We start from the raw sequence: 26,715 nt of genomic DNA on the forward strand, positions 1-26,715 counted from the left end.
AGAATTATTTTATTAGTTTCAAAAATTAAAACTAATATTTATAAATAATATGTTATTTGTAGATTGTATTATTGTTGAAGATTGTGGTGGGAGAGAAATTGTAAGGAATAATTTATTGAAAAAGCCACAAGGTAACCATGCTTTTAATTTGTGATTAGTATTACTTCATGTTAATTGGGTGATTATTGAGAAAATTATAAATTTTATAATATTGTATAATTGTGCAATATTATTATGAATTTGTTTAATTGTTGTGGGAGGTGTTGGAAGACTTGCTATTATTGTTGTATTTATGTGCCACGTGGTACGCCCCTATAGGAGCTCAATAGGTGGTTTGTAAGGGCTCGGGCTAATCTACCTTTGGCCGGGTAATTTAACATCGAGTGAGGGCTACGGCTCGAGGTTAATGGAGGGATATAAGGGTAGTTATTTGTGTGTATTATAATATTTTTTATATTTATTGAAATTATATTATTTTTAATTCTCACTTAATAAGCACACACTTAACTGTTTGTATATACTATCATAAATTGGCTTTGGTTACTGGGACTTTTGAGTCTCATTATGTGGTTAACAATTTTCAGGAGAAGAGCCACGAGTGACACGTGGAGGAGCCCCAGAGGCTTAGTGGCATAGATCCACTGTCTCTTTTGGGTATTTGATTCATGATTTATAATGTGTTATATTGCCAATATTAGAGCTTTTTGTTTATTGACAATTATATGAATATATAAATGTAATCATGCCTTTCAAACTATCTCTATTTTGGTACAATTTAGATGACTGTAATTTTAATATTTGGTTTACTTTGGATTGGTTAAAATGGCATGATTATAAGGCCAAATAACTGGCTTGTGTTGAAAATTAACTAAATTGCTTATTTTACTTGTTGGGAGTATAAGGATGGACAAATGTGATTTAGCCTAATGGCATGTGGGAGGTAAAAATTTATCTGAAATGTTATAGTGTGTGAGTTGAATCCAATTATAAAATATTTTATATTGAAATTATTGATATAAAAATGTGTTGAGTGGCTGTAACCCAACTATGGTTGAGTTAAATTATTTTTTTAAAAAAAAAATTGGTGTGTTACAAGTGAAACCTATAGAGCTAGAAATTCCATGGAAGTTATATTGGTTTTGTGTATACCTGTCCTGTGTCTTTGTAGAGATGTTGATCATTATATTGGAATATATAATGGTCAATCGAATTCTTCCCTTTATGATTTTCTATTTGTCCAGCTTATCTAATCCATTAAATCATGCATGCCTGTAAGTGATTTCTTAGCTATGAGGTTTTTGATTTTCTTTTTTTGGAATGACTTGTCTTCTAGAATTGCTATGAATTAAGAGTAACCCAAGATAAAGTATTTCTACATGTAACCTTAATTTTTTTTTTTTATGAAGGAATCTCTGCTGTAATGAGCATGAGAGTTATGTCTTGAATCCTATGATAGAATTGTGTATTCTGAGTATTCTTATTGATGTTATGGTTAGAGAGCCACACATAATTTCAATTTATTGGGTGATGATAAAAATCATAGTTAAACCAATTTATTAGCTGTCATATGTTGATCATCTCTCAATATAACTCAAATGGAGTTGCTGAAATTAATCCCTAATTCCATTAAGATTTCACTTGTTCTGGACGTATTATTTCAAAAATGAGAAAACAATGGAGAAAAATGCAATGATGATTGTTAAAATGAAATGAATTTGCAAATGAAAACTTTGCTTGCTGTCCTAATTAGCTTGATCTGATTATCAAAATATTCCTACCATGGATTTATCTCTAACAATGAAGAAGTTATCCTACTTATTAGACCATGCATTTGAGTTGGATTTGTAAGATGTGTTTAGCATAAAAAGATCTGCTAATAGGTGGCAATAGAGTTTTGATCCTTGTATCTATTTAAGGGGTCTTTTACTTAGCTTAGCACCATGTTTATTTTTATATGTTTCACTATGCCTTCTTTCATCATTGTGGATTAATATACTATTATTTGAGCTTTTCTTATAAAAGGTTAAGGAGGGAATTCAATTTTTGAGAGGATTTAATTTTTACAATTAAAATACAATACAAAAAAACATATATCATATATATATATATATATATGATGAAAAAAATTATTCATTATGTGCTATGTGAGAGTTTAAGTATTTTCGCAAGCATTAAAAATGATCCTATATTGTGAAAATCAATAAGATTTTTCAGATGTGAGGATCAATTTTGTAAATGATAATATGGATTTCAAAGGCCCATCATTAAAATTAATTCTCTTTTTTTAATTTAAATCAATAAAATATTTATGTCTCATGTGAGATTTCAAAAGTCTTTATAGAGATTTAAGTTAAGTGTATTATCGTGTTAGATAATAAATTCTCACAAATTTTGTGATTCTCAATTTATATGGTAAATAAATAAATAAATTTTTTAAATAAAATTATAAATATTTTTTAATAATAAAATTAATTAATTAAATTAATTTATTAAATCTTTTGGTCATATAAGATTTTTAAATATCTATAGACCTCTAGAATAATTATCTTACCGTGAAAGTCAATAAGACTTCGCAAGTATAGCGATTAAGATTTCTATGTTTAAAAATATAAATTGTATAATTATGTATTAAAATATATTTAAAATATATATTATTTAATCTTTTATTGTGTGAGAATTTTGAATCTTCGCAAATATTTAGGATAATCGTATTACTAAAAAAGTCAATAAGCTTTGCAAATATGATGATTAAGAGTTTTTTAAAAAAATTATATATGTATGAATGTACTAAAAAATAATAATATTATTAATATTTAAAAATTTAATTAAATAAATTAAATTGTTAAACTTTTTTATCGTGTGAGAGTTTGAATTCTCCGTAGATATATAGAATAATTGTATTACCGTATGAGCTAATAAGATTCTGCAGGTATAGCAGTTAAATTTTCAATCATAGAATATGTAAAAAAAATCTAAACCCTTTAGCTTTTTCTTATTCAAAAAGTTTAAAAATAGAAAAAATAATTGAAATTAAACCATTTTTTGTAATTTAAAACACACATATCAAAATTTTAAAAAATTATTTTATTTGTAAAATGGTGAATTATTTTTAATTAATTTCTTTTAAAAAAATAGTTTCACCAACAAACTTATAATCTCGAACTATGTGAACTTTGATCCTCATCACAAAGCACGTAGGCCTCAAAGTCAGATTCTAAGTCAAGTTCTCTCTCGTAAATAAATAAATATTTATCACTTAATTCTTATTATTTTTATATCAAACACATGAATATAAAAGGAATAATTAAAATAATTTTAAAATTATATTAATATAGCATAATAAGTTTCAGGTAAGCGTTTTCATAAACGAGTGTTATGGTGTGCCTAATATCTTTCCCACACTCAACTGACTTCTGAACCTATTCTCTAATTTCGCAGACCATCCTTATCCTTTTTTAAATGGTTTCCCAACATTTTTCTCAAAATTTTGGTGGCGACTCCTTGTTTCATCCGATTCCCACCACGAAGGCCGGAACCTCCGCTCACGCGATGTCCACATCACATTTTTTCGGTTGCGACACACGCCGTTAAGGATAGGGTTAAGCCTTTGGATTTGTCGAACGTAGAACTCAACGAGCTGCCTCAAGGTTAGTTGGTTTCTGTGGAAAGCGAGTTAGAGATCGGTTACTGTGGCTTCTCTTATTGAAAGAGGTTTGCAATTTATGGTTTCAGAGAGGAGGAGGAGGAGGAGGAAGGGAAAGATCAAAGAGAGTCTAAGCTCAGATTGGGAAACCATAAGTGACCGAGTAGCTCAGTACGTCAAGAGTAACTGCCATATAAAGTGAAAGAGTTTGTTGGATTAAGCGTGCTTATTGGAAGAGAACAAGTGTTCCAATCGACTGCATTTTTTCATTTCAATTTATAAAATATTTTTAAATAAAATCATGTATATAATAAAATTTATTAAATATATTTTATAATTTTTTGTTTAAAGTATAAATATAAAATTTAAAAATATATATTATTAATATTTCATTTGTGAACAAATATTAAAGAGAAAGATAATATGAGAAAAAAAAGGTAATATTTAAAAATTATTATTAATAAAACTTTCTTTTTATTAAAATATCTTATATTTTGAAAAGTTGAATCTCTTTCAACAATGTCTTGTCTCTTATAAATTTGGACAAAAGAGCACGCACACACATATATAAATCCTTGTGAATTTCATAAAATTTATCCATTTTAAAAAATATAAGATTTTTATTTAATAAAAAGACTAATAAAATAAGAAAAATTTATAAATCTCAAATTAGAGAATTTTCTCTCGTATATACATGCTGATAATAATTTTGCAATGGATTTGTGAGGGATAAAAATCTGTCTCAGAGGCAATGTTTTGAAACTTAGACTAGATGTCAAATTAAAAAGAGTAATAGGTCATGACTTTTATAGTTCAATCAGTTAGACCGCTGGTGATATAAAAATTAAATAAAAATAATATTTATATATACAAATTTATAAATAAAAAATTAATTTATCAATAGTGTTTGGGATCTCGACACCAAATGATAGACACCTAGACCATTGAAGCTGGAAGCAAAGGCATATCTGTATAAGCTCACAATCATGAAGCAAAATGCTAGAGTTGGAAGTACACTGTCATGTCACAACTCACAAGCTTTTGATTGCAATGCCAAAGGCCGAATTGCTAAAGCAGAAGGCAAAGGCTAGAGAAAATATCAGAGATTAAATCTAAATTATGAAGGAGAGATCAGAGATGAGAAAAGAGAGAGAAAAAAGAGAGAAGATAATTAGATATTAAAAAAGAGAAATCATGAATTTGAGTGACTTAGCATAAATTTTCTTTTTGTTTTTTTTTATTTTTTTAGCTTTAAACTAGGTTAATCCTCTCTAATTTTTGGGTTAAATCTAGTTCTCTTAAAACCAGCTAGGTCAACCCAATTCAAATACTAGATTGGCCCAATTGGTTAAACTAGGCTGTTTTGATCGACAAGTAGTGGTTGGATTGTTTGATCTGGGTCAAGTTTCAAAACACTACTCAAAGGAAATAAAAAATGTTGAGGGATGAAGTTGTATTATTAGGATTTTTAAGCTGTATTATCATTTATTTTTTATTTGGATTTGATAACGAGACAAAAGCCACACGAACAAAAATAACGAGAAAAAAATGGAGGGAAAGAAGTAGGAAAATGTTTTATTTTCTTATGTTTATGCTTGCATGAAATGAAGAAAAAGTAATCATGAATTTTATAACAAAAACAACAACAACAATAGCCACATGCATTATGTCTCCTTTTCTTTTCTTTAGAATAATCCTACCTATTTTTTTCTTTACTTTTCTTTATTTTATATTTTTTCTTGTTATCTAAATGGGAAAAAATAATGTTATTTTACTTATGTTTTCTCCTTTAATATTTTCTTAACTTTTTTAGAAACATGGTGAGCGGTGTTAGTACTCGTTAGTAACTTGGTAAAAATAGTATTGCCCTTTCCATTTTCGAGAGGTTGACCCAGAAGTTGTGATGTCATCTATTTAAGTTTTCTTTATTTTATTTTTAAGTATTCAGTCTTTGATGAATACAAAAAATATAATTACAAGGCCACAATGTCATTACCCATTAATTAGCCGTCTGTTTGGGCACATGGTTTCGCTGCTTGCATTGGTGGTAATGCATGGTGAAAGCCAATGAATGATTATGCTTTTATAATTGTGTACTTAATATTTTCAAAGGGTATAAAAATATAATAATTAGATAATAATTGAAATTCCAAAGTGACAATATTTTATAACTAGAATAATGCAAGAGTTGAAAAGTTTAGTTGAATACAAAAAAATAGAAAAATTCTACCAACCAAAAATACAAAAGTTTGGTTGAATAAAAAAAAAACAAGAAGAGGAGTTCTACAACAAAAAATAGAAAACTTTAATTGAATAAAAAATAGTTCAAGCTTATAAGCTAGCTAACATGATTTTATAAAATAAAAATATAAAAATGATAAACTCAAAATCAAATAATAAGTTTAATTAAATTTATATCTTGTCCAAATTTATGAATAAACTAACATAATTTTATAAGTTAAAAACATATGAATAATAAACTTAAAGAGTTTAACAACAATGCCTAGATCAATCCCCTCTCAAAAACTACAATGAAAATAATCAGGGGCTTATGAAAAATTAAGTATTCAACGATAATTTATATCCCATGATTGTTAATGATCTACTAGGATTAAAAAATCTTGAGTTTTAATATGACTTGACTTGTTTGTCTCTTTGTACAGTTTTCGCGCATTATATTAAGAAGAGGCCAAAAGGCAAAAACGAAAAGTGCAACCCTTACAAGACAACTCATATAAGCCTACCTGGCTCGTATCCCCACCGCAGTAGATTTTAAAGACTTGCGGATCAAAGCAAGTTGATTTGGATCAATGGCCCACCTATTATAGTAGCACATGGAATTGTTTAAGCTTTGCAATAACTGTTGCTTATCACCCCAAAAAAGAAGAAAAACAGACCTAATAAAGTGAATATGAACCCTAAGAAATCAACCGTGATATGTTTATTTATAAGCATGTTATGCCATGGACTAAAAAGATTCTACCATTGAGGTGGAATAATCATACATCGTATTATATGATTCCATCGAACAAGTTGAACCTAAGTATAAGGAGAAAAAATGATCACTGTACAAAGAACATAAATCTCCTCTCCCTCAAACCAAATCTTCCAAAATTGGTAAAATCTTGGGAGAATCACATATAGGTCCCTAATAAAAAAAAAAATTTATTTACAAGTCTCGTTCACTTGTAAATATTGATGTTTAACATGTAAATATAGAAGTTCAACTCATAAATAGATTGAAGAGATAATTAATTTTCTTATTTGGACCTAATTGTAATTCTCGCTAAAATCTGCCTGAGGTTGAATCTAAGCATAAAGTCCACATCTTTTCATCTTATGAAACTTCATTGGGGGATGATCTGACAAAGTGAACAAGGAATTCTGTATTACCCTCAGCACCTTTGAGAGGGGACTCTATCCAACCTTTACTGCAGAAACCAAGCATCTCTACGCCCTTTATAATCTTCTCAAGAACCTGCGTTACAAATTTCAATCAGCTTCATATCTTCCAGTTCCAGTATTTGCAAGTGCAAGTCAATGTTTATTTTGCTATGGTTTGTGTTTTCTCAGGACCATCGATATTAAATAGAATGAAAAAAGTGGAATGAAATGCATTATAATTGGGATAAAGAATTGTGCATGGTCAGGTTCCACAGAATTTAGTCGTAATCTCCTTTTAATTAATCAGATAGCCAAAAATACATACCTCTTGATGGACAGCAGGATCTTTCACTATCCCCCCTCTTCCTACCTGTACAGAAAGAGATATTCCAAATTTAGAAATAACACTGATGAAATGGAATTGAATGCTTCATCTCAATAACTCCACATCTCTTTAACCCCTACCATCTCCATGGCTCCCATATATTATTGTGTCATAATAAAAATCCATAACCACCTAATACTGTGATGCTTGTAACCTTATAACCCCATCAAGCATTAATGACATGCTTAATTCCCAGCTCAAAGAAGTGGACAAAAATAGCCTTAAGGATTGGTATAAATATGGCTATTTGCTTTGTTTCCATCATCCAGGAATAATATAGTTGTCTTTTTATTTTGATACAATTACCATTATTCATGGGCCAAGTTGGAAAGGACCATATTGGCGAAAAAACTTTCCCAATGAGTATTTAACAAAGTTGCATATTCAGTACTCAACTCGAGACTACTAGTTAAACTACAAATGATTAATTGCAATGGAATAGATAAATGAATTGGCTAGAAACAAAATTGATTGATTAGGGCAGAAAGACCAATTGGGATCGAAAAATTAGCATGGGCGATACAATTTTCTCTTTTGATACCTGATCTTTGTAAGTTTTCTCCCCCTTCCTTCAATGTGATCAAATGGCTTTTCATTATAGAAGAAAGCATTGGCTTGACTAATATTTACATTATATATAGCATGAACTTGGGTATCTTACTTGTGATCTGTGAGCTTCAAATTGCGGTTTAACTAAAGTTATCAATGCCGCATCTTCCTTCATGACATTAACCACAGCAGGCATGACCTGTCCAAAGAATAATTTAACCAACCATTGGAAGAATAAGGACCCTAAACACACTTAATAGAAGATAACAGCAAAGCATAGTTGTTTGGAGAAATTCTTGAATGGATCCGATACACCACATCATTTATGATTCATCAAATAAAAATATGACACTCAGATAATATTATTTTGAAATTGATTCTGATATTAATAGTAGTAGAAAAAGAAAAGACAAGAAATTAAATAGGTATTCTATTATAAAAATAAAGTCATTAAAAATAATGACATAAAAGATTTTATTTGATTGAATTGGTGTAATTTTATTGGATGGAACATGGATGACGGGGTGTATCGAGTACATCCAAGAATTTCAGTTATTTGTTACTGACAAATTATGGTGTGTACTGTAGCTTGTTGCAGAACAGCAACGACAATTGGGCAAGGCCACAAGAAACAGTTGAGGATTTAAAAGGTTTCTCTCTTTTTTATTTATTTGTTCCAGTATCAGTCACTTAGCTGGGCCGAGTTTCATCCCATTCTCTTGCTCCAGCTCTCACAAATCACAGCAAATTTTCATTTCAGCTTCTTCAGCCATTCTGACTATTCCTTCCCCTATTCTTCCTCTTTAATAAATTCTCATTATTTTTTTCCCTTCTTTTAATAGTTCCCTTTCTGACTATCTGAATTCTGCCGTCTTCTTTTGAGTTACTGATTCTTTACCTCATAAAACCTCCCCTCATTGTTCTGTACACACGTTGTCTCTCAGCTCAGGTTATCATTTTGTTTGGCCCTCATAATTAATTTGAGGATAGGACACAAGGTATATTATAGAATTAATCAACACTCAATAACTTAACGTGAACTGCTTTGATGACTGGCTTACAAATTGTAAATTTGTGATGGACTTGGGAATTGAAGAATAATTTCTATTAGAGATGTCACTAGACTGGACGGTAAAATTTGAATGTTTTGAGCATTTATGCTTAAAGTGTTTGTGTCCTCAAACACATCTAAGCATTTTTTTTCTCTATCTTTTCATTATTTTCAGCTTATATAATCATGCGCCCCACACTTAATGTTGCAGCACTTGATGCAGTGTGTTATACATCGGCTCCATTGTGCAATACACGCCATCAACATCAAGGGCTCATTGTAGTTTCCTATACTGTTTAAAAGCCCCCCCCCCCAAAAAAAAAAAAAAACTCATTCACAATATGATGAGACTATGCTCCTCCTCTAATGGCCCCTTTTTTTCTTTTTTTTTTTTCCAAGTAAAGCTTATAGATGAAAAAATAGGCATCCCAAACAACATTCCAGAGTCCTCCAATCATAAAATTAAGCAGTTTTTAAAATAATATGTTATATTATAGAAACTGAATCTTTACTGTGAACAAATTATGCAATATTAGAAGGGGGGAAATGGTCAATTACGTGACTGGATGACTGTGATGTCTACTTTTTCATCTGTAAGCTACCAATTGAACAATAAAGGGAGTGGGGGGGGGGGCATGGTCCCAAGACCCTATAAAATAGCAAGTTTCCCGAAGCAAAAAAATCCAAGACTTCCAGAGTTTTAGAAACAATGCGCATTTTGTAGTCACAATTTCTTTTAGTAGAGGAATTTTTGCAGATATAGGATAGCGGACAAGGAAAACTAGATATAGTAGTAGTTTGGCTTTTCTCTTATTTAACTCCTTACCAAGAGAATAGATATGAATGAAAGGTCTAACGTCACCAAATCAACCTTTTGGGGGAGTTCTGAAAGATATCTTAGATTTGTCCTTTCTATCACAGAAACTCGCTCATCTAGACGAATTTTGTCAGCTACCTAAAAAATGAAAAAAAAAAATACCATGAATATAATCACAAATATCAATTAATATGCATCAAAGCAATGAAAAGGAAATAATTGTAGAAATTCATTCACCTAAACAAAATTTGTCAGCCACCCAAAAAAAAAAAAAGGAAATAATCACTCTGAATAGAGAATCACAAGTATTAATTAATATGCATCAACGTAGTGAAATTGAGTAAATGGTTATTGAAAGAACACAAGTACGCATGGGGTAGTCAAATGGAACTCCAAAGCAGATAAAATTAGAAAACCATGTTGCTTGCTGAACTTCTAATTTCTTTCTTTCTTCCTTTCTTTTCTTTTTTATTTTATTTTATTTTATTTCATTTTTTGGTATAAGGGGACTTGTATTAGAAAGAGGAGAGAAGAAACTAGAAAATGTCGGAGCAAAATATATACTCAAACCATAAATAAAAATAAGATCACAGAACACAGCATAAAATAACAAAAGCCCTATGAAACTAGTCTGCATAAAATAGCTGTCCAATGTCTTTACAAATTACCAATGAGAAGACATATGCATGATTCTACCCCATAACATATTGAAACACAAATATATGCATCAGAAGATCTAGACATTCTCTTCATCAAGACAAACCATCAAATCCCATAAACTGTATGGTGCCACAGCTTTGGTTTTTTTTTTTTTTTTTTTTTGCACCCAGCCCTTAAAACAGAATCAAGAGAAATTAATCCAAAGTACAAGAACACGCAAAACTCACCCTAGCAGTTCCAAAGAGCTTTTTTCACTAATAGTCTGAATAGTCAAATTTGAAACACCTAACTTCTTGATTCCAAAACGTACAAGGGCTTAAAAGTCAAATTCTGAAAGTTTATGCTGTACTCAATAAATGTAAACAGATAAACAATCAGTTTATTTAATTGGAGAGTACTATACTTCTGCAAATCAAGACATAAAGAATCTCTTCCATTCAACTTTTCCCTAAAATACAAAACAAATGTGTCCACTGCTGACAAGACTGTCTTTTGTTGGCCAGTTCATTGAGTTCATCAGTATACTAAACACCTAATGAATTCAAACTTACAAATAATCAAGTACTCATTATATATAAAGCAACAATGTCCTTCATTCTGAAAAAAGAAAGTATTGCAGCTAACAAAATCGTTTTGAGTTCTTATTTAAACTGATCAGATGTTAGAGATGCGTGGCTATGTTGACTTGTTGCTTGTGAAGCCATAAGACCAGGCATTCACCAGAAAGTCATGAAATAGAAGGAAAACATACACAGAAAACATCACCTGCCCATAACCTACGTCAACTCCATAAACAAAGGATGCACCATACTGAAGTAAGCAATCAGTAAATCCGCCAGTTGACAACCCAGAATCAAGAGCTACTTTACCAGCAACATCAACACTGAGCTGCTCAATTGCAGCTTCTAACTTATATCCAGCTCTGCATTGGCATAGGTAAGCAAGAAAAAAATTATTTTCACCCAACATTGGTGCAGAGATATCATACCATCCACCTATGGAGTTTGAGGATTCACCTACATACATATTTGGGAATTTCAGCCTTGATCTCCACAACAGCTTTGTCAGACACCGGGGTCCCTGCTTTATGTATCACCTTTCCATCCACATATACTTTGCCTAATCACATATGTTGGTAGTTTTAATCATTAACGATTTAATTGATTTTATCACAATGACTGAGTATACAAGAGTGGATGAGAATCTACTGTGAACCCTAGTTCCTCATACATAAATTCACATAAATATTTAGCATGAAGAAGTAAGACAAATGTTCAAAAAATTACAGAAATAAATGGTGCTGAACCTAAAGTTTCAAAGAGACTTAAACTAGCTGCTATTGCAGTCTCCAGTTTAATATATTGTAAGGCAGTAGTGAATTCAAAACTTACTACGCTATATAGACAATGAAGCATGTATAAATCAAATGACAGCAAAACCTAAGATAATTCAGTGAACAAATGAACCTATAAGGTGGGACATGGTTTCTGTTTCCATAACTGAAAAAGAAAAGATATTCCAAATGACACCATAATTGTAAAAATATTGCAACATGCATAATAGCTGCTAAAGTCCTTTTTACCTTACTTTCATTGCTATTCAAGATAGCTAAAATCCAATACAAGGTGGAGTTAAACAATCCAAAGCTTTCAACACCATCGAAAGCTCTAGCATCAAGTTAGTTTTGAATTTTTAATAACAATACCCAGATTAAGAAAACAAAACAACAAATAGCATAATTCAAAACAATAAGTCCAACATAAGGACAAGAAATAGGAATATATGGCTTTCCAAATAGTAGCAAACCTTCAACTTTTTTTTTATTTCTCATTAATTCAAGAATCAAATCGGAAGCCCATTGACAATACTCTGACAGTCTGACTATGGCTAGAAAACTTATCATACAATCAGAATTTTTAAAGCATACCCAGGACTGCCGTATACTAACATACAATAGCAATAACTAGGATGACTATAGGCAGCTAAGATATTAGTCCAATTAAGTAACGTGGCCAAATGTACAAGTCTAATTTGAATGTTTAAAGACGCACCAGATGCCATACATTGCATGACACTGTAGAGATCTCAACAGTCAATACAAGGCACACAATAGTTGCAGAATAGCTTTGCGTTGCAAAATCAACAGAGAACCATAGACTAATTGTCCAGCTTAAACTTGACATCTTTGTCCAAAATACAGATGATAATGATTTAACTTAATGAGTTCTGCAAAATTAGAATATTTTAATATAACCTCATAAAATGCAAACTCTTTACAGTGTTACTATCATGACCAGTTGAGTTCAATTGACTAGTTGATTATTGTAAATCAAGTGAACAGCTTAACAGAAAATTGACATATCAATTATAGGGTTACCTTGTAAAATCCATGATTGGATAAAAGATCGACTGTACTGCTGAAATCTTTCAAGACATATCTCATCCAGCCTCCTTTTCCTAAAAGGTAAACAGAGTGTAATGTCATTCAAAAGCATGAACAACTTGATACAAAGCATTTCAGAACAGTCAATGTACTTCTTTAGGATGGAATAAAAACCCAATTAATAGAAGAGAAAGAAAAGTAAAAAGAAAGTACAAGATAATTCCTATCATATAGAGAAAGGACAAAAGTTAATAATAGAATCATCAAAACAGAAGGCATTCTAATCACATTGATTTCAAATACTGAACCATACAATCCAACCATTGCACATCTCTAAAATTGTTAGCACTTCTTCCTCCTCTAAAACCAAAAACTAGCATTGTTCCTTTGAAGTGTTAGACAAATGAATTCTTTGATATTCATGCATCGTTAAACTACTAAAGTGAAATACACATTCCAAAGCCCCATTAAGCTTTAGCACCAAGAAAAATCATTCATGTTAATCTTATCAAGGACCATGATAGAATAGATGCCCTTGGCTTTGGATGAGTACTTTTATTATTATTATTATTATAAAAGGAGGGAATTATAGATCAGGAGGATCATCTCATCCCAAAAGGAAGGTCAATCCTATAAGGAGCACAATTTGCATAAATCCACCACACCTTGGCCTTCTTTCCAAAACCTTAATATCAAGCATAGAGGGGGAAAAGAATTGACCAGTAGGACGATTGTGTATATTTATTAAGTCAATAAAGACAGAAAACAAAAGAAAGACGGAATGCCCCTTCTTAGAAGCAGCCTTCCAAAAGAATAGGAGAATCATCACTATAATTATACTCCAATTAGAGCTCGTGCTAAAAAGAGACATCTATACCTAACCTGTACAGGTAATTTCTTTCCTCATAGATTTGCTTTACATTTTAGAGGCATTTAAGAACTAGCTTGCTCCTGGTTTCAAGCTAAATCAACTAACTTCTGTTTCAAGTTCCGACAATCATACTGAACAGAACCAAGCAAACCTTTTTAAAACCAAACAAATGTATCGATTCACCTCAGTTAACTTCATTTCTATCCTCCAATTCCTTTATTAACTAGCATGAGGTCTATAAGTGACCTAGATGTGAAGGAGGGGAAAAGGCATAACAGAATAAAAACATCATACTTCTTTTGATACATCAGGAGGATTTGAGCCTTGACCTCTACCCCCACCCCACCCCACCCTCACTCTAAATAGGTAGAAACTGCTGTGATGTAGGGAATAAAACAAGCTACAAGTAGTTAGATTATTCCCAGTTATGCAGATTTCATATTATATTCAAAGATGAAGCAATTGCCGCATTTTATGTAGCCAAGCAAATTCTCAATACGGCATTATATCAATCATTGCTAAAAAAAATTAGCAATTCCAAAAGACTAAAAGAGATTGTCCTTAGTTATAATGGGGGTGTGCTTTGTATATCTAAGTAAATACAAATGTGAAATTTGTCTATAAATTTGATTGAGCAGCTTAAGCTCCTGCAACTAATGCTGTGCCCCCTGAATTGATTTTAAATTGACAAAGATTCACCATACTTCATATGCTTCGGAACCAATTTGATAGGCAAGCAAACACCATGTTATATCACATAACAAAGTAAGCATCCTCGTCAACATAGTCTGGCATTCTGACAATACCAGCTTTCAGCCTTACAATTCAATTAAAAATGGAAGATCAAACGAGATTGAAATAGTTGACTCTGAAGAGTAAAGACTTGACATAGTCGATGGCAAAGCAAAAATAAAAAAGCTTACTTCTTCATCGGTTGAAGCTTTTCTGATTTTGCAGCAGCATAGCTCCGGAAGGAACTTGGAATTTGAACAGTGACACATCTCACTAAAACAAATTCCAAGAATAACATCAAAAAAATTGAAGGCAAATATATCTCAGTACACAGGGGAACTTGAAAGTCTTTAGGTTTGAATCCCCTGCAACTTGTATTCATAAGTGAGAAACTTGAAGCGCAGTGGAAAATAAAACAATAGAAGTGGGCAAAAACAGATTGAAGTGTCTGTGAAAATAGATAGAATTTGAAAGAGAGCTTACCAGTGAGCTCCAGAGTTTTAGATTGAGAGAAGAAAAGAAAGGTTCTGTCACTACCCAACCCGCGGGTTATGGTGAAGGGAAGCTTCAGAAACTGTATGGTCATTTCTGGTTTAATTTTCTATCCACCTTCCCCCATAGCCGAACGACGAAGCTGAGATACGCACCAAACCAGCCATGCTTGGATTAAAGAACGAGGGTAGGTCTGAAAATAATTTGAAGGTCTGAAAATATTTTGAAGAATACTTTCTAGGGTGTTGAGTTTGGACCGTCTTGGTTTGGTATTATCGGAATGAGTCCGGTCCCGTTTAAAAACAATCAATAATCAGGACAAAACTTTATAAAATGAAATAAAAAAAGCTTTGGATGAGATAAGATATGAAATTACTATCAACACGTTCCATCTCATACCAAATATTATATATATATATATATATATTATTTTTTATTTTAAATATATTAATTATATTAATATAATTTATTATTATATTAATTATAATTTTCATACTTACAATTCTTATTTAAAATTAAATTTTTTTTATATTAATAATTTTAATGACATTGAGTAAATATAGCGATATCTTTCTTTATAGTATATTAATTACATTAATATAATTTATTATTATATCTATCTATTTAATAACTTTTATTTATAATATATTTCTTATTTTATTTTAAAAAAATAATTAGCTTAGTACATCTCCACTAAAGTAGAAGAACAATGATTTAATATTGTGCTTGACCTGCCTGTTATTGTGACTCTTATAGCCTAAAGATCACTTATATTTACTATTATAATGTGTAGTTGTGATTAATGTAATTCAATAGCTGAGTTTAAATTATTGTGACTTATGTATTTATGTTGTTTTGATGTTAAACTTAATAAATTATAAAATTTAAAATTTTAAGGAACGTTATTATTCAGATATTTCTTCGATATTATCCAATTTATCAGGACAGCGAAACGTCTTGATCTTATTCTAGTCCCGTCTTGACTCCTAATAAGACGGGACCGGACATGGGATCAAAATTCAATCCTTATTTTTTTTTTTTTCCGGAATGGTGAACACCCCTAATACTTTCATCAAAATCCAACAAAGAGTGGACTCCATTGGGCCTTTACCGCCAGCCCACAAATCAACATGCAACGTTTAAAGGGTCAGCCCAGTTAGCATTGTAAACAGCTCGTTTACCAAAAGTTATTTAAAAAACAATGGTCAAATTATAATTCAAATATTTTTTATTTAAATAGTATGGTGTCGTTTAAAAATTTAATATTTTAAATAGGATGGGTTTAGATTTCAATTTCATATTTCTTTTTGAAAAAAAAAAATTATTTAAGAACTCAAAAATTAAAAAGTAGCAGTACAATTTTTTTCTTAAAAAAAAAGGCATTCATTGAAAGATTAAAATTATTAAAAAAATAAAAAATATTGCTAACATGATTTAAAATTACAATGCAGTATTTGAAAATATGAATAATAACTTCTTTGTAAAGTATTTATAGAATTTTAATTTTAATTTTTTAAATTTTGATCTCTTAATAGAATTTTAAAAAAATTATTAACTAAAGTATACTTTTAATCTTCTAATTTTATATAAGTTTTAAATTCAATTCCTTAATTTTATAAAATATCTTTTCAATCCCTTAACATAATACCATTAATTTCAAATGATTTTTTTTATATCAATTATTGTTATTGTAAAAAACTAAATTTAATATGCCAACATTTGAAAATATTACTTTCTCTTTTCAAAAATATAAGGTATTTTTAAAGAGTTAAATGTTAAAAAATGTAAGACATTTTTAGTCTTTCAAAGTATAATCATTATTTTTTTTAAAGTGCCTCTATTGATAAATAACTTTATATTTATTGTAGAATATTTAATAAGAATAATTATAAAAAGATAGAGTTAGTTTGAAAGTAAGTAACTACTTTATTGAAGAGTAAGATTTGATTAAAAATACTTTATATTTTTTAATAGAAAAAATATCATTAAAGTTTTTTAACATTTAAGAAAGTAGGAAATAACATTACTTAGCGCCTAGATTAACCAGTGGGGGATTGTTCCACTTAACCTGAGCCCCTGTTAGCTATTGAGTCCCCTTAGCTTAACATAGGGTAAGCCTAAGATATTGAGTGTACGAGGGGGAAAAAAAAAGTAAAAAATGACATTATGGTTTGGTAGTAATGTGGTTGTAGGATTGGGTGGATTTGTTTGTCATAAAATTAATAGTCTTAGAATTAAGAAACTTAAAAGACAATTTATAAAATTAAAACATCATAATAAAATATATGTCCTCCGTTTAAAAATGTAAGATATTTTTAACTAAATTTTACCCCTCAATAAAGTAGTTATTTACTTTTAAACTAATCTTGTCTTTTCATATTTATCTCTATTAAACACTCTATAATAAATATAAAGTTACTATCAATAGAGACACTTTTTTTTAAAAAAAGCAATGATTACATTTCGAAAGACTAAAAATGCCTTACATTTTTTAACATTCAACTTTTTAAAAAATGCCTTATATTTTTGAACAGAAAGAGTAGTATAAAATCAAAATATTAAAAATATATTTTAATTAAAATTATTTTATAAAAGAATAGATTTTATTTATTTTTCTTGATGTTTGCTGTTTTGTATGGAAATAATTTAATTTTAACAAATATGCCACTTCAATTTATAAAATTAAAACATTAAAATAAAACATAATATACAATCAAAAGATTAAAGGTATACTTTAATCAAAATTATTTTATAAAAGAATAGATTTTATTTATTTTTCTTGATGTTTGATGTTTTGTTTTGGAATAATTTAATTTTAACAAATATGCCACTTCATATAAACATATATATATATATATATATATATAATATTAGGTTCACCATTAGCAATTCATCTTGCGCGGGCGAGAACCAGAAAATTCCTATCGCTTCCTCTCCGCGTTTTTCATTTTTCAGGACTTACAATCAGAAATACTAACGGTCTTTCCGTTACGCTCTCTTTTTCGCTCTTCGCTCTCTAACTACCACCACGAGTCCTGCGTGCTATACCATGGCAGTTCAAGCAATTCAACCTCAAACAGCTTTCCTTTACTCTTCTTCTCCAACAGCATCTTCATCAGTTCAACGCTTCCGTTTCAGATTAGTGGGTTCAAGCCCTTCCAAAAAGTCTCTCAAACTGAGGTGCAGATCGAGCAGCAACGATGGCGAGGAGGTATGTTTGATTAATTACCATCTTAGCTTTTGCCTCTTTAGAACATTCAAGCGACGGTTTGGTCGTTCTGTTTCAGGATGATCTACTGGATGCTCCGGTTTCAGTCGGAGATGGCTTCTCTTTTAGTGGAGGTACTTTTCAAATTCCATTTTGAGTTTCTAGGAATGCAAATGCAGTAATACCATTTGTTTCGTTTTGAATAATACATAAGAATAGTTTGCTATCTTTGGATAGGAAAATATTCAGACGAGCCGACCCCAAGTGATGAATGGTTTAAGCAAGGGAGAATGGTGGGCATTGTAAATTACATCTTGAGCTTAATACTGCAGAAATTATGTAGAAGTTTTCAAGATGACTCATATTGTTGATCTATTCAGAAAGAGAAGTTATTAAAACATCAAATTCCCGAGACATATTGTGAAGCTTTTTATTTTTGGCCTGAAAAACAAAATTATGATTTTCTAAGGTGAAAGCCCATTCAATTCTGGGCACTGGCGAAAAGGCTAAAGATCCAATCTTTGGACTAACAATGGGGACCGGTTCTCAAGCCACTGGTGATCTTTTCAGGTAAAATGACATTGTGTATTTATAATGGTCATGAATCAATAATTTTTTTTATTCATGCTGAAGAAAATATGAGAATGGAAATAATGGAATTGGAAAACTAGATGTTGATTTGGTTTTTGGAGTTAGAATCATCACGAGTTTGTAAAAAGATGTACAAATTTGTAAAGATAAAACATATTTACTCTAATTGTTAGGATTTGAGGCAAGGACTGAAAATATTTTCATCTATGATACTAAGAAGTTACTAACTGAACCATATTTTGTGTTAAACGATTTGCTGCAATAGATGGTTCTGTGTTGAAAGCGGAAATGCTGATAACTCTCCAGTGATATTAATCCATGGTTTCCCTTCACAGGTGAGTTGTAATTGTCAGCTATTCCTCACATAGATCTAACTCATATCGAATTTAGGTGCCAAGTTTGTATGATGAAGTTTTACATTGTTGATTCCTTTATAGTTTCCTTTGTATAATGTTATTTTCAAGCTTTTAACAAGGAATGAGTTTAATTTTCAATTTTTAGCTGCTATGTTTCACTTCAAACCACCCTCTGAGGTTGGAGGAGGGACAAGACGTAGACTCAACACTATGCTAAAACTTAAATTTTATATAAGAATGGGATATTGAGCGTAAAACTTCTAACCAAACAATCTAAGAGCTTGAAATCTTGCAAAGAACCTTCAACATAAATCCTTAAGTTGCTAGGTAAAGCAATCTGGCATCAATTTTATTTCCCAAACTTTCTTAGATATGCAAATGCTAACCTGAATACCTGGAGTTAGCTTGTCCCTTATTTTTCACATTGATAACAAACAGTTTTAATGTCAATTTGATGCTACTAACAGGCATATTCTTATCGCAAAGTCCTTCCTATACTCGCTAAGGACTATCATGCCATTGCTTTTGATTGGCTTGGTAAGATCTTTTTGTTTGAATTGTTATCAAAATTACTTTGTTACTTTGTTTGAATTGGTAAGATCTTTTTGTTTGAATTGTTGGAGCTAGCTGTTGAAACTTATGTCCTTTTGTTTCCATCTCTTCATTCCTTATTTATTGTGTTTTCAGTTGCGGAAAAAAAATTGTCAAGACAGTACATGTTAGAAGCCACAAAATGTGTTGTTAAGGGGTTCCTAGCATAGTAAGAGGTGAGAAGGTAACAAAGAAAACAACACCAACAAGAATGATAAGGAAGTACTAAGGCACCCCAACAGACTATGAGACAAGACAATTGAGCAGTCTAACTAAAGAGTGGCTGTTGAAACCCAAGAGCTCTTACCATTAGTGGGAGAGTGAGGAGTCCTAATTGTGAATTCTTTCACTGAGCATATCAATTGCAAAATATGTTCTTGAAGATGGTTTCCTCTCAGAATGGGGCAGTTCAAATGCTCAAAGACATTGGTTGTACAAGCAATGTGGTGCTTTTTCTCACAAAAACTAATAAGAGGTACAAATTGGGGAAATAATGGCACAATCTGAATTGTGTCTGTGTAAAGGAACGGATCATTACTATTGAGGGGATGAAGGATTTCAGGAAGGAAACTTTGGTCTTTTTCCAGCAGTTCTTGTGGCAGTTAGCATAGTGGCCTTACAGACTCAAATTATGCTGCCTTATTTCTACAAGTGCCCTTAGTAGGCTCTCATTCCTATGGCATGAATTATTTAAACTTTACCATTTACCATGGAGATGTTTGTGACTAGTGAGGACATCTAATTGACTTCCTTGTGACCATGAGACACTACATTTGGCTCCAAAATTTGGTTTAACCTTTCAAAGTGGCTATTAATAACTTATTAAAGGAACTATATCTTATTGGATACTGTCAAAAGTATTCAACCTTAACAGTCATTTGCTTAAGAAGAGAAATGCCGTCTGGAGATGCATTTTTAATGTTTGAGATGTATTTTGTGGCATGTATGAATTGTTCAATTGTTGCCAAAAAGTTTCTTTTTTTGTTTTCTTTTGGCCAAAACTATTGTTAAAAGGTTTAGGTTTACTTCCCTTAATTTGTTCTCCTCTTTCAGGATTTGGGTTTTCTGATAAGCCTCAACCTGGATATGGGTTTGACTACACCCTAGATGGTAAATGCTGTGGTGGTTGTTCTCCTTAACAATATTCAATACTTATATTTATTTTCTTTCTCTTGGACATGCAATGGTATAAGAGTAACTTTATTTTGTCTTCCTTGCAGAATATGTGTCATCTTTGGTCTCGCTTGTCAATGAACTTGCCGTTGGTAAAGTGTCGCTTGTTGTTCAGGTAAGTTTGTGTTCTTTGGTAAGATTTTTGGGTTTGTTAATTTAAATTATCTGCTATATGAATTTAATCTGAAATCCTTCAACCTTCTTTATTCGCAGGGCTACTTTTCACCAGTAGTAGTTAAGTATGCAAGCTTTCATCAGGAAAAGCTCAACAACTTAATACTCGTTAATCCTCCTGTACGTGTATTTTACACACCAAGCTCAATTAGTTCTTGCAAAAACTTTTCCCGAGTGTTATGCAACTTTTATTTTATTTTATTGTTTGTTCCTAAAATAGCACTATCTTCTTCATGTTTTCAAATTGATTTTTGGCATGATTGTTCAGTGTATTGATTTACCCTACTTTTACTGTTTTTAGGATTCTATTCTGAGTGTGGATTTTAGGATTATGATTGTCCTTTATACTTTCCTGTTATATGTTATGTGTATAACTCTTGAAAGTATATTATAGCCTTTGAGTTTTTAGTCATCCAATATACATAACTGTTGTTTAAGCAGAATATGATTTGGAAATATAAAGTGACTTTTTTTTCCTCTATGATCCTCTTTTTCTCAAGTTGTGGTGATAATTACTGGCTTCAATGCCTTTCTTATTTTATAAGTTAACAGCTAAACATGTCAAGCTTCCGTCAACATTATCTGCATTCAGCAACTTCCTGCTAGGTGAAATATTTTCTCAGGTATGAAAGTTTTTTGTTTTCTTTTAATAAAACATATACCACTAATGCATTGTATATCTGTTGGAATTAATAGTTTGGCTAACCCCTATAAGTTTCTAATTAATGTATTGCTCCATTGCTCACTAGGATCCTTTAAGGGCCAGTGATAAACCTCTGACTAGCTGTGGTCCTTACAAAATGAAAGAAGAAGATGCGATGGTCTATAGAAGACCTTATCTCATATCTGGTTCCTCAGGTTTTGCACTAAATGCAATTAGCAGGGCCATGAAGAAAAGCCTCAAGGTGATTTTTTAAAAAATATCAATTTCAAAGGATATTAGAATAATTGTGCGCAGTTCTTGTTTGCATTGTACAGTTTCTCTAAGGTATTGAGATTGCTGAGAATTTGAAGGTGCATTGGTCTATCATACATGGAACTCTATTGTTTTATTTTCTTTTTATGGACATAACTGTCTAGTTATTACCTGTAATTATGTGGATGAAGTTTGACACAAACATTCATTGAATCTAAGATTGATATTTCAGATTTACAAGAGATATTAATAAAATTGATCATGAACCTTCACTCAGTAGCTTAAGCTGCTACCTGTATATACTTCCTTCATTAAGGATTGAATGATCAAATTGTCATTTACTTTATATGACATTTTTCTCACGTTTTCTTTGTTTTCCTCTTGAAAGATCCAAAATGACAACCAGGGAGAATAACGAATGTGGTTATTTTTCTTGCTTCACTTTTCTTGGCAGACCTATGTGGAGGATATGAAGAAAATACTTCAAAATCAAAACTGGAAAGTTCGAACAACAATATGTTGGGGTCAAAGAGACCGCTGGTTGAGCTACGATGGAGTGGAAGATTTCTGCAAGGATTCTAACCATACGCTTATTGAAGTTCCAAGGGTAAACACTGAACTAATCTGTTGCACATGCTTGCTCTAGGGATAATGTTTTTGTTTCACTTATTGCCTTTGGATAAACTTATTGTTAAATGAATGTCTTCCCAGCAGTATTCTCTTCTCAATTTATCATGAACATAATTTTATTACTATTTCCATACCTGAAGGTAGCTAGTTGAGCTTCTATGGCTATCTGTTTGTTACAGTTGCTCATAATAATATGTTATCTCACGAAAATCAATTATATCATTCATTTTCATGGGAAATAATTCTTGTGGATTCTGTGTTGGAAACTACACGCTTCTACCATAATTATGATTTTGGTGGTTTTTAACGTGAAACCAAGCATGCTTTCATTTTCCTTCAGTGTGTGTGTAGTTTCACATAGGACACAATCTGCTCCTACCAAAATCATGGTTCTGGTGCACGCCCTCATTTTTCTACTTGTGTGTTCCCCAAGGTTTCATCACTTTTTTAGATGATGTGATCTTAACTTTAACAGTGAATATACTGAAGAACTAGCCTTCTACTTTACATATCTTCCTTCTTTTGCCAGTTAAACTTGCTCCCATGGGAAATAGGTATATTTAACTTATTGCACTTTGCAGGGAGGACACCATGTGCAGGAAGATTGTGGTGAAGAACTAGGACGGATTATTTATGGAATAATGAGAAAAAGGAACTGAATTTGATTGTATATTGATAATTTCCTCTCGCTACATTCAAATTCTTACTTGTGTAAGGTTTGCCTCAACATAAAGTTTGCACTTCAATAGAATGGACTGAATGTTTTCACTGTAGAGCCATATGCACAAACCAACCCACCCAATCCAACGCCCACACTATTCCATTTCCTACTTTTTTTTTTATTGCTTGTACACCTGGTATTCTAAGCTTACCCCATGTCGAGCTGAAGGGACTTAACAAGGGCTCAGGTTAAAGCAACCTCTTACCAGTTAATACAAGCACTTAAGTGGTGTCACTTCTTACTTATCTAGTAAGATAATAGTTTTCTTCACTTATGGACATTAAATCAATGATTGTGACATGTGGAAAAACATGATAGATTTTTACATCATAAATTCCTGAACTTGTTATGATTAATATTTTTATGATATCTTGGACTAATTATTCATCTTCTTTCCTTTATAATTTTTGGCTTGTTGAGTAAAAGGCCCAAATCATGAAATAATGTTTTGAAAAGTTTCCTGGCAGCCGAGTTTCAACAAGTTGGCCTTAAAGATTTGCGTTCTGTGGAATAATTCCTTGGGAGCTGATATTGCTGAACATGATATGATGGCCTTTTGCCCGGATTAGCATATAACAAACGCTGATTTCCCCTCCATTGCAAAGGAAGACCAATCATGTAAATAAAACAGGGTTCCCTCGTGTGTATATATATATTGATAAATATTGGAATGACGCAAACTTTTTTAAAGAAAATAAATATATTATTAAATTAAAACTACTTTAATCTAGTGGTAAATATTCTGTCAAAAGATTCTCAGTTTAATAATAAAACTTAAATCTTCTTATGATAATTGAATTGAGTGATTAGAAACTTACTAAATTAGGTTTCAAATTTAAGATTAATTAATGTATTAAAAAAAAAGGTTAAACAAAAACTTCTACTGAAGTTCCAAGGGTAAACACTGAACAAATCTATTGCACATGCTTGTGCTGATGGGCATGGTTTTATTCACTTGTTGCCTTTGGATAAACTTATTGTCAAATGAATGTCTTCCTAACAGTGTTCTCTTCTCAATTTATCATGACCACAATTTTATTACTATTCCCATACCTAAGTGTTGCAAACTGAGCATCTACAGCTATCTATTTGTTATAGTTGCTCATAATAATCTATTATTTCATGAAAGTCTTTCTTTCTTTCTTTCTTTTTAGCCATTTCATGAAAGTCAATTACATCATCCATTTTCATGGGAAATAATTCTTGTGGATTCTACATTGGAAACTACACGCTTCTACCAAAATGATAGTTTTGGTGGTTTCCAATGTGAAACCAAACACACTTTCATTTCACATTGGAAATTTCCTTCATCTACAAAATCATAGTTCTGGTGGTTTCCAACGTGAAATCAAACATGCTCTCATTTTTATACTTGTATGTACCCAAGGTTTCATCACTTTTTCATATGATGTGATCGTTACTTTAATAATGAATATACTGAAAGAACTAGATTTGATAATTTGGGGTTGGCCGGCTTATTCTGGTTGGGCTCAATTTGGGTCTGGCTTATTCAGATCAATTTTGAAGTATCTTACCCTTTTAAAATGCCTATATAGTCAAACTCAGCCTTAACTTGTTTTGAGCAAGGTTGGGCTATCTCATCGGGTTTGGCCAAAATTATCATCTCTATATACATATAGAGCTGAAAATTCTAATGGTCGGACTTATTTGGATCTAGTTTAGAGTATCCTACCCTCTTTAAAAAGGCCATATAACCAAGCATGGGCCTAACTTTTTTCGATCAAATTGGAGATGACTCATCGGGCTTTGCCCAAATCACCAAATGTATGAAGAACTAGTCATCTGGTTTACATATCTTCCTTCTTTTGCCGGTTAAAATTGCTCCCATGGGAAAGAGATATATTTAACTTATTGCACTTTGCAGGGAGGACACCATGTGCAGGAAGATTGTGGTGAAGAACTAGGACAGATTATTTATGGACTAACGAAAAAAAGGAACTGAATTTGATTGACTGTGTTGATAATTTCCTCTCGCTGCATTCAAATTCTTAGTTGTGTAGGGTTTGCTTCAACATAAACCTTTCACTTCAATGGAATGGACTGAATGTTTTCACTGTAGAGCCATATGCACAAACCAACCCACCCAATCCTTCCCCCCACGCTAGTGCCACACCATTTTGTCATTTCTTACTTTTTTTTTTATTACTTGTACACCTGATATCCTGAGCTTACCCCACATCAAGTTGAGGGGACTTAATAAAGACTCAAGTTAAAATAATCTCTTACTAGTTAGTACAGGCACTCAATCAGTGGTGTCACTTCTTACTCTGCTTGTAAAATAATAGTTTTCTTCACTTATGGACATTAAATCAATGATTGTGACATGTGAAAAAACGTGATAGATTTTTACATCATAAATTCTTGGACTTATTATGATTAATATTTTTATGATATCTTGGACTAATTATTCATCTTCCTTCCTTTATAATTTTTGGATTGTTGAGTAAAAAGCTCAAATCATGAAATAATGTTTTGAAAAGCTTCCTGGCAGCCCAGTTTCAACAAGTTGGCCTTGAAGATTTGCGTTCTGTGGAATAATACCTTAGCAGCTGATATTGCTGAACATGATATGATGACCTTTTGCTCAGATTATTATATAACAGACGTTGATTTCCCCTCCATTGGAAAAGAAGACCAATCTTGTAAATAAAACAAAGTTCCCTCACAATATACATTTATATATATATATATATATGGTGGAATGGAATGACGCAATTTTTTAAAAGAAAATAAATATATTTTTAGATAAAAACTACTTTAATTTACTGGTAAATATTCTGTCAAAAGATTCTCCCTTTAATATAAAATTTAAATCATCAGATGATAATTGAATTGAGTGATTAGAAACTTATTAAATTAGGTTTCAAGTTTAAGATTAATTAATGTATTAAAAAATGTGTAAAAAAATATCCTATTTAAGACACAACCTCATTCAAATTTAGATTAGTAATATAAGCTCTATAAAAAGTTCTAATTTATTTCGCATTTTACATAATTTAAAAACCAAATGTACAATTTATGATGTTATTATCAACTAGTTTATCACATGTGCGTTGTACGAGATGTTAATTTTGCAGATTATTCTTAGTGTTAAATGGTGACAGTTAGTACAAAATAAGTAGTTATATGAGTGAAACAAAAATATGGTATTAGCAAACCACGACAATCCCCTGTTTTTCTTCTATGATGACACGCGAATGCAAGCTGATTAATTTTGTAGAAATGAACTATTATTTACTCAAGGTTTCGTTTAGAAATACAATGCATGTATTTAATTTGTGTGGATGCAATGAATTAATTTTGAATTTGATTCTTTAACTTTTTGAAAGTATAATCATAGATTAATTTTGTGAATAAATTACTTCGC

At 31.3% G+C, this 26,715-nt stretch overlaps 2 protein-coding genes across 2 annotated transcripts; one reads left to right on the forward strand and one right to left on the reverse strand.

Moving 5' to 3' along the window:
* Positions 1–6,628: 6,628 nt before the first annotated feature.
* Positions 6,629–15,232, reverse strand: LOC129291602 (uncharacterized). Its single transcript, XM_054929059.1, has 9 exons — positions 14,959–15,232; positions 14,667–14,748; positions 12,867–12,946; positions 11,506–11,608; positions 11,255–11,411; positions 9,839–9,967; positions 8,074–8,160; positions 7,353–7,397; positions 6,629–7,121 (listed from the first exon to the last, which is right to left on the reverse strand). The coding sequence occupies exons 1-9, from the start codon at positions 15,059–15,061 to the stop codon at positions 6,981–6,983; spliced, it is 927 nt and encodes a 308-aa protein (XP_054785034.1). The 5' UTR covers positions 15,062–15,232; the 3' UTR covers positions 6,629–6,980.
* A 2,632-nt stretch (positions 15,233–17,864) lies between these two features.
* LOC129290389 (uncharacterized) lies at positions 17,865–23,379 on the forward strand. Its single transcript, XM_054927146.1, has 13 exons — positions 17,865–18,178; positions 18,255–18,309; positions 18,413–18,468; positions 18,645–18,745; positions 19,032–19,101; positions 19,590–19,659; positions 20,767–20,823; positions 20,934–21,001; positions 21,100–21,180; positions 21,606–21,683; positions 21,810–21,965; positions 22,431–22,583; positions 23,188–23,379. The coding sequence occupies exons 1-13, from the start codon at positions 18,017–18,019 to the stop codon at positions 23,263–23,265; spliced, it is 1,185 nt and encodes a 394-aa protein (XP_054783121.1). The 5' UTR covers positions 17,865–18,016; the 3' UTR covers positions 23,266–23,379.
* The last annotated feature ends 3,336 nt before the right edge of the window (positions 23,380–26,715 follow it).

Source organism: Prosopis cineraria, unplaced genomic scaffold (genome assembly GCF_029017545.1).
Source record: "Prosopis cineraria cultivar Desert tree isolate PC_DT_omini unplaced genomic scaffold, ASM2901754v1 PC13, whole genome shotgun sequence".
In the NCBI taxonomy this organism is placed as follows: Eukaryota; Viridiplantae; Streptophyta; class Magnoliopsida; order Fabales; family Fabaceae; genus Prosopis; species Prosopis cineraria.